The sequence below is a fragment of the Chenopodium quinoa genome, unplaced genomic scaffold, assembly GCF_001683475.1.
Source record: "Chenopodium quinoa cultivar QQ74 unplaced genomic scaffold, ASM168347v1, whole genome shotgun sequence".
Classification (NCBI taxonomy): domain Eukaryota; kingdom Viridiplantae; phylum Streptophyta; class Magnoliopsida; order Caryophyllales; family Amaranthaceae; genus Chenopodium; species Chenopodium quinoa.
In genome coordinates this window covers 388,056-396,887 of record NW_018743397.1, presented here as the reverse complement: position 1 = coordinate 396,887, position 8,832 = coordinate 388,056, and the positions used below count along the sequence as shown (strand labels likewise).

The following is an 8,832-nucleotide window of genomic DNA, read 5'->3' as shown; positions in this document are numbered from 1 at the left end:
ACGCCACATATTAGAGATGATGAGCTTCAGTAATTAACAATCTCTCTTATTTTATCACTATTACAATGTCATAATGATATTGGCTTATTTCTATCTTTCACAAACTAAAAATCAAAAAAATCTACGTTAATACAAAAAGAGATTGAATTTGCACTGGGTTTTGATCTAATTAAAGACCCTTTATTTTTAATAAATTATAGACCTAGTTAAGCATCTTCACCAAGTAGACACAGGAAGTAGTAACAAACTAACAAATGACTAAATGAGCTGATTCATAATTTTAATCAAGAGAGTGATCAGGGATTCCAAAATCAACGACATATACGACGAAAACAATTCTAAAAATAGCGGACTAATAAAATGCAAATTGTCTTACTAATGAATATTCAAAAACCCAAGGCAACAAAATTATCTGATTTCTGGACAAATAAGACTACTAAGGAAGATGTACGCCTTATTTAAAGATATAAATATAGTAATAATACTATAACTAAAAGATCAAATGTTTTAAAGCTAATTTGAGTAAACCCCTCCAACGAGCCATAGTTAAACAGCTTAGTCCGAACACCGACACCATGGAAACCGCTGCCCAAACATTAGCTGCAAACAACTGGTCGCTCTACTTGATCTTCTTCTTTGGCCTCAACTGCAAACCAACAGTGAAATCATCAATTTCAAACCAGAACAGCCACAAAACAAGGGTAAGTTCGTTAACTGAAAGGCTAAATGTATCAACTTACCTGGTTGCTGTGGCCACATTTCTTCTTCCTGCAGTTAACAGCACGAGGATGCAGGCGAGCATAGCACCTAGAAGATTTAAGATTGAATTAGAGCGCCATCAACCAACAAAAAGACACTGCTGTGATCATGACCAGAGCTAACATTGGAGAACATTTACATGCAGATCGACAAGAAATATCTAATTGCAATGCAACTCAATGTGGTTTGAGATAGAACTCTAAATCCATTACATTCCGATTAGGAAAGCTAATAATAATTAGCTGGATCAAAGACATGTAAGGTTGAACATAAGATGGTAAAAAAAAAAACCTTTATAAGCAATTGGAACTCATGTTACCATAATAATTAATGAACCAAACACCATATAACTATGCTCATGACCTCACGAATTCAACCAAGGCATTTGTTTAAAATCTCGATTGTTACTATGCTCATGTTAGATTAATAGAGCCAGATTAAGAGGATGCTCCATTAACAAAAGGAGACAGCACACAAGATAATATCAGTGCCAATTACAAACCTCTGCTATCAAAAGCATATTTTGAAAAGCAAAAAATTAACCAAGATACTTACTTGCGACAAATCATCTTGTCTTGGTTGAATTTCCTAGCCAGGGCCATCAGGGAAGGCTCAATAATTCCACCACGTAGCCTCAGAACCAGATGAAGGGTAGACTCTGCAATTGCTCAACATTTAATCAGATGATCCAGTATATGAATAAAAGTAAAGCAAAAAAATCAATACAGAACCAGAAACAAATTAAATAACACTAAGCATTCATACATTAATATGAAATTGGCTTGGAATTTAAATTGAAGTATATATATAATTTCTATAGAATCGAGGTGTAGCCGTTTCACTATGTAAGGCATGCCTATATTAATCACACAAGAATTTAACCAATAGAAAAAGGGAAAGCCGTAAAAGCAGAGCAACTAACCCTTTTGAATGTTGTAGTCAGCAAGAGTGCGGCCATCTTCAAGCTGCTTTCCGGCAAAGATCAGCCTCTGCTGGTCTGGTGGAATGCCTGTTGCAAAGAAATCATCATTAACCCTCTCAATTGATGTATAATATTCACTACTGTGCAAAAATTAAGAAGGTACGACCCACTATTAACCCATACATCAATATGTATCACATCATAACACAGCACAATCACATGTAGCTAATAACTTACAAAAGCTACCTGTTAGGATTATGACATTCAATGAGTGAAAACTATAAAGATAATATACTAAAAAAATAAAAATAAAAATCAATTGGCCATACACAAAATTTTAACACACAATTACACTAAGATCAAACTGCAATACCCTAATTTCAAACAATTTGCCAATGTCATGTTAAATCAACAAAGATTAATAGTAAAATAAATGTGAATCAAATTAAAGAAATTCAATTTCGATAAATTTTCAAACTTCTACATTTTAAAACCTTATTAAAGATCACACCTTCACTGTAACCCACATCAAATTTCAGTTACCCACTATACAAGTTCCATAGATAAGTACATTAACGATTTTCCAATTAAATTTATACAATGTCAAAACTCAAATTAAAATTACCAGCTCCAAATCACACATCACAATCAATCACAAATAAAAGTTTAATTATAAGCAAATTGAAATTTATATTCAATCTCAATTGTATAATTAAATCTCAATTGCATAATTTAATCTCAATTTTTCAAATTCAATATCACCCGTATCAAATATCATCACTCACAAATCATATAACAAATTAAATTAAAGCTGTCATCCAATAAGTTCAATTACAAGCAAATTAAAGTTTAAATTCAATCTCAACTATATATTTTCAATCTCAATTGTTAAAATTCAATTATCGTCAGCCTAATTAAACAAGTAACAACTATAAAGATTATACCTTTATCATCACGCACTTCAAATTCCAATCACCAATATATAAAATATCAAAACATAATCGAATCAAAGCCATAATTCAATTCGCAATCAACCAAATCCAACAAATTAATCCATAAAAAATAAACCTTTATCATCACCCGCATCAAAATTCAATAACCCACAAAATCATAATTGAAATAACAACCAAATTAAAACAAAATCAATCACCCATAAAAGCAAAATTATACAATAACCAAATCAAACAATACAAAACAACAAAAGATAAAAAATTTAATAAAACCCATCAAAAATAATACCTTCCTTGTCTTGAATCTTAGTTTTGACATTGTCAATAGTGTCGCTTGATTCAACTTCAAGGGTGATGGTCTTCCCAGTAAGAGTTTTCACAAAGATCTGCATCTTGAATGACCTTCCTACCCTCTCGTTTAGAATTCTTTCTCTTACTTTTTTTTCTTAGGAAAATGTGAGAAGTGGAGGAAGGCGATAACTTGATTCTGAGGTGTGAGATTGGGTTTTATAGTGCTTGGTTGAAATGATAAAATTAGGGTTTTTCCGTTTTACCGGGGTGTAGGGTTTTTGGAAAGCTCTTTGGAGGGGTAGTTTGGTCATTGTAAAATTCCGTATTTTTTTACTAGTAGTTCAGCTCAACTCCTAATTTCATACTCTTATAAAATATTCATTTCAGTTTAATTCAGTTCAGCTCAATTTAGTTCAGCTGATTTCAGTTTATTAGAACAGCCCCGTACTCTGTATTTTGTGTATGCAACCAAAACGCATCTTTTTAGTACATACCAAAATTTATGAGGTTTTCGATCTTCTAGAAAAAATTAGGTAAACAAGTAATGTTCATTGCACTTTTGAAGTATGATGAGTTATGCTAAGGTCCTAAATTTTGGATTTTATCACCATAACTATGTTGTTGTCCCACACTTTAGGTTCTCATTACTAGAATCCGGCCAAAAAAATAAATAAATTAGGGTGTATCGTTGGGTAAATAACGTAGATACGTGAGTTATGCATTATATAGAATATTAGAATGTTAGCTAAATTTTAGTCCACGGAAGTTAAATATATACTTGAGTACGTCATCCGTCTATCTTGCTAGGGTTTGTACACCATTTTTTTTTTAACACAAAGGCCCTGTTTGGGAGAAAGCTGAAGCTGATTGAGTTAGCTGATTTTGACTAGCTGATTTTATTAACTGATTTGACTAACTTATATTATTAACTGATTATATAAAAGTGTTTGGTAAATAGCTGATAGCTTAAAGGTGATTGAGTATGTGAAATGACCAATAAGCTAATTGTGGGGTAGGTAGTTTGGATAGGATTTTAAATTAAATGAGGTTATAAGTGTCATTTCACAATAATTAATTAATAAGCCAATTGAAAAAGTTCCTAAAATGAGCTTTTTCAAAAAGAGCTTATTTAGTAGAATAAGCTCTTTCAATAAGCTTACTACCAAACACTTGTATTAGCTTGTTTGACTAGTCAATCAGCTAAAATTAGTCAAATAAGCTAATATACCCTCAATAAGCTTACTACCAAACTAGGCCAAAATAAGGCAAAGCAAATCAATCCCCCAACCTTCAATGACTAATATGCCATGTAACTTTAATATACAACCTATTGGAATGATTTATTTTAGATTTGTATAAGTCTTGTCTTGTAGTTTATCATACATATATTTGTACTCCGCACCACTTCGCCAGAATAATCCCTTCCAAAACGCTCACTATTAAGCGGTTCAAGTGATGGAACCCGCTGTTTACCAAACCAGCTACTTGTCTATTCAAACCTTGAATCCGCTCATTAACAACAAATGGCATCTTCATTTCAAACACTCTCCCACTCAACAACAACGCAAAGAACCCCCATTAGATTCTCACAAATCAATCAATCTCCCCCAAAAAACCCACTAATTTCTTTCCCTGTAAAAGCTTCGAACTTTCCTCTCAGATTCCCAGCAATTTCAATCTCAAAAAGCTCATTTAATTTCACACCAAAATCAGCTTTAATGGCGAAATCTGAAAAGGGTTATTCCAATGTCGATATTTTCGATTCTGAAGAACAAGTTGCCTTTGAATTAGCAAAGTTTACTGCCAATTTATCAGATCATTTTGTCAGTGAAAGGGGCGCTTTCACTGTTGTTGTTTCTGGGGGTTCTCTTATCAAATCTCTCAGGTAATTTTGACTTTCTTATAAAAAAAAATTTATTTTTTTCAATGTTCAATTTAATGGGTATTATTATTGTTGAAAATTAGGAAATTGGCAGAACCTCCATACTCGGATTCAATTGATTGGACGAAATGGCATGTGTTTTGGGTTGATGAAAGGGTTGTTCCAAAGGATCATCCTGATAGTAACTACAAGCTTGCCTATGATGGTTTCTTGTCTAAGGTATGTTTTCTTGTTTATTAATATGAATTACATTTGCATCAATTATATGATTGTACTGTTAATTTAAAATGTGTTTATATATTGATAATGAGATATTTGGTTTTGTTGTATTTGGGAGATTATGTGCTGTTTTCCTAGTGTTATTGCTGTGATTAGAATAAATCAGATATAAACCTTTGTTGTGGCTAAGGATTTTGTTGTAGGGTTATAGAAAAGAGAAGTCGGGTTCGGGTTGATGTTGTAGAATGACGAAGCATGATTTTCTATGCAATGCACTTGCTTATTTACAGTACTAAATTTATCAATTGGTCTGAAGCTAAGTTAAGTTTTGAGGTATACATTGTGTCATAGCACCCGTTTTTTGCACTGACTGATAACATAATCGAATTCAGCTAGGAAGAATGTTGAGAATTCGACTGCTATAAGAGTAATATGGCGTCTCTTGTTGCTTTAAAGGACTCCACGTTGCACTAGATTTTTAAAGTTGAAGTTGAATATAATACAAGAATACCGCAATTAGTTTTCAGTCATAGCCAAAATCGAGATCCATTGCTCTTGTAGGTAGAGATTTCCTTTGAGATTTCTTTTAGAAGCTGTCAAGCAACCATACTGTCACTTTTTTTTTTTGGAAGGGTTATTCTGAAGAACAGTCAATTGTAGGTTTGTTGTGTCCTTATTTGCTATTGACTTATTTATAATACAGAGTGCTTCATTTCATTATTGTTTTCCTCTAGAGACCTTACAATTCTTGGTCACCTACTATATTGTAGAACTGCAAAACAGAAATCGACTGAATTATCCTTAAATTCTTATGGGGTTTTAGGCATACTGTATATCGGTGGGAGTTGTCCTCATTAATATACCTTGGATGAAGTCTGCTCGATTGACAACTCAAAGATATTGGCATAGATAAGTTAGAAGTATTATGCTTGTTCAACATTAATCCTTAGATGTAGCGTAAACTAGAAAGGAGCTTTTTAAAAATTCTATAGTATGATGAATGAATAGCTTTTTGTGGTCAATACCAAATTATAACCAGTGTGCTTTAACTCAGACAGGATGAAAGATTGTCTAGCACTAGCAAATTCTCTTGTGCCAGAAAAAGAGAGAGAAGAACTTACACAAAGGCTTGGATTTGGCTGGCCTTAAACTAATTATATAAATAAAAGAGCTATAATTAGAGAAGATAATATAAAATGGTTGCAGCTTGTACTTATTCCACTAATGAAAGTGCTACAATTAAGTTAGAGAATGCTGGAGTTTTTATTGCTACCATCAGAATAAAGTAAAAGATATTTTCTTTTCTCAGTAGCCTTGGCCAACAAACCAAGGCTTGCAAGGTTAGAGCTTATAAAGCTTGACATGGTTGGAATATTGATGTGAAAGTTTCTGTAAAATACATGTGATGCAGTTAAATATGATAACACTCGTAGACTTGTAGTACCTATCAATGGAGGGAATTGCAAACTTACTATTTTCCTCAGGTAGATGACAGCATATTGTTGATAAGTATTGGTGACTTGGTGCATATAATTTGTTGGCTCCATTGTCAGCCCATACTTTGAATCATCGTGTCTTTAGCAAATTTTATCATAGTAATTAGATTTATGTTCAGTTGCTCATTTGCAGATTTCAATCTTTTTTAATCTATTATTGTGTTTGGGGGAAATTTCAACATCTCAAGCAAATTCAGATAGATAGTAGCTTGGCCATGTGTGTAGCTTCCTTGTTATCTTTGAGGGAAAGGTTTTGTAAATGAATCTTGCATGAGAATTAGGAATGATAATGTCTGCAAAAGTATTATAGTTAATCAAGCATTAGAGATGAAACTGAATCAACTCCTTTCAAAGCATGAAACGAAGCTTAAAAATTCTCTGAGCCATTCACAGGACACTAGCCAATAACTTCCATATTAGAAGTCATGTATACATTCCTTGCACTCACTATTGTCTCTCCCAGTCACCAATTCTCTCGTATTTGTGTTATCTTGAACAGAATCTTTAAACAATAGCCACACCCATGCACACACAGAGCTTACCAATTTGTTGGTCCAGGGGAAGAGCATTGGAAGATTTATGAACCCAAAAAAAAAATATGGAACATATATGAACTTTGTAAAACAGATTACTACACATTTTCTACTCATTCTTCCTCGTATATATATTTAATTGAATGGGTAGGAGCTTGTAAGAAATGCTAGTATATTGTCAATATAGCAATAAGTTTTCTTCACAATAGAAATAATTCTTTGTTGGATGAGAGGCAGAGGAATTTTTACACTTTTAGCAGTGGATTTGGCATAAAACTATGATCATTTTAATTACTGATGGGTTAAATTTACTTCTAGTAGTTTGCTAGTCATGCTGGAAGAATCAGGAACATATACAGAACAGAAACAGGATTTTGTTGTGATTGATAAGTGTATTTTCTTTCCTTGTGCTTTGTTGCTCATTGCCTTCTATTTTCCCAGGTTCCTATCCCCCCTGGTAATGTCTATGCTATTAATGACTCGCTCTCAGCTGAAGGCGCAGCTGATGATTATGAAACTGGTCTCAAACAACTGGTAAAGACAAACATATTAGCAACATCACCGACAAGTGGTTTTCCGAAATTTGATGTCATGCTCCTCGGGATGGGTCCTGATGGACATGTTGCTTCTTTGTTCCCGGGTCACCCTCTTCTCAAGGAGAGTCAGAGATGGGTTACCTCTATCAATGACTCCCCGAAACCACCACCAGAGAGAATCACTTTCACCTTCCCTGTAATCAATTCCTCGGCCAACATTGCCCTTGTAGTTTGCGGAAGTGGAAAAGCAGCAGTTGTGAAGGCTGCACTAAGTGGAGACCAGAGCTCTGACATGCTGCCTGTTCAAATGGTGTCTCCTGAAGGAGAGCTGAAGTGGTTTTTGGACAAGGAAGCAGCTGCAATGTTGTAGCTCTCACCGTGTCTTTAGGTAAGTCAGAAGTATACCTACATAGGTGAGACCTTGTATGTTGTATTTGTTTATCAGAGTAAACTAATTTTGCAGAATAAAATGGTGGGTATGCAATGAGGCTTTGTATTTGGCATAAATTTTCTTGACTATCTTGTATGCATTGTACTAGTACCTCCCCCTCTCAGAAGTTTTAATAATAATAGCATTAGTTAACATTCAATGAAGTCTCAATTATCAGATATGGAGTGACATCTATTAGCAAATCGGCTAATAACAGATTAACAGATGATTATATTGCGAATTTCAAATTATGTGTTAATTAGATAGCTTATTGGAATGAATCAGATGCAGTTTTAATGTGTTTACAGTTGATTTCGATTTAGTTTTCTCTCAAATACGAAGTAATTTGTAAATGAGACAATAGCTAAATTCCTGCCTGAAGTAGCTTAAGAATTAATCATGCAGCTCTAAATGAAACATGTGCTTAAGCCTTCCAAAAAAAAGTTGGAAGAAGTAGATGATAAAGAATCAGAACCTAAAAAAGTCTTGTTTTCTTATGAAAAAGGAAATCTAAAACGCCAGATTATTAATTAAATTCACATGGGATTAGATTTTTGGATGATACTTCTCTTTGTCCCAAAGATTTTGAGATTTATTTTTTATAGTTCCTGATCACTTCATTCTAAGGCAGCAAAACATTATTTGAAAGCTATTGTAAGCAATGACAATGCATCTACACAAGTGTGACTTTAGTTGCAAGTAAAGGAGTACTTATCCATGCAAGAAAGAGCTTATTTTTCAATTACTCTTATATGTGATACTAATAGGTAAATTTCACCAAGCTAAGCTAGTCTAATGGTAAGATTGTGCCTTT

The 8,832-nt window shown here is 33.5% G+C and overlaps 2 protein-coding genes across 2 annotated transcripts; one reads left to right on the top strand and one right to left on the bottom strand.

Annotated features, from left to right (window-relative positions):
- Positions 1–336: 336 nt before the first annotated feature.
- LOC110738873 (ubiquitin-60S ribosomal protein L40-like) lies at positions 337–3,155 on the bottom strand. Its single transcript, XM_021919321.1, has 5 exons — positions 2,921–3,155; positions 1,682–1,768; positions 1,315–1,417; positions 741–807; positions 337–646 (listed from the first exon to the last, which is right to left on the bottom strand). The coding sequence occupies exons 1-5, from the start codon at positions 3,021–3,023 to the stop codon at positions 620–622; spliced, it is 387 nt and encodes a 128-aa protein (XP_021775013.1). The 5' UTR covers positions 3,024–3,155; the 3' UTR covers positions 337–619.
- A 1,250-nt stretch (positions 3,156–4,405) lies between these two features.
- LOC110738872 (probable 6-phosphogluconolactonase 4, chloroplastic) lies at positions 4,406–8,180 on the top strand. Its single transcript, XM_021919320.1, has 3 exons — positions 4,406–4,807; positions 4,888–5,023; positions 7,494–8,180. The coding sequence occupies exons 1-3, from the start codon at positions 4,446–4,448 to the stop codon at positions 7,956–7,958; spliced, it is 963 nt and encodes a 320-aa protein (XP_021775012.1). The 5' UTR covers positions 4,406–4,445; the 3' UTR covers positions 7,959–8,180.
- The last annotated feature ends 652 nt before the right edge of the window (positions 8,181–8,832 follow it).

Excerpts from the sequence above, each read along its gene's own strand:
- LOC110738873 (XM_021919321.1), bottom strand. The coding sequence starts at position 3,023 with ATGCAGATCTTTGTGAAAACTCTTACTGGGAAGACCATCACCCTTGAA. Across the intron at positions 1,769-2,920 it reads TAAGATTCAAGACAAGGAAG|GCATTCCACCAGACCAGCAG; the intron begins GTATTATTTTTG and ends TCTTTGCAACAG. Across the intron at positions 1,418-1,681 it reads TGACTACAACATTCAAAAGG|AGTCTACCCTTCATCTGGTT; the intron begins GTTAGTTGCTCT and ends GAGCAATTGCAG.
- LOC110738872 (XM_021919320.1), top strand. The coding sequence starts at position 4,446 with ATGGCATCTTCATTTCAAACACTCTCCCACTCAACAACAACGCAAAGA. Across the intron at positions 4,808-4,887 it reads TCTCTTATCAAATCTCTCAG|GAAATTGGCAGAACCTCCAT; the intron begins GTAATTTTGACT and ends GTTGAAAATTAG. Across the intron at positions 5,024-7,493 it reads ATGATGGTTTCTTGTCTAAG|GTTCCTATCCCCCCTGGTAA; the intron begins GTATGTTTTCTT and ends CTATTTTCCCAG.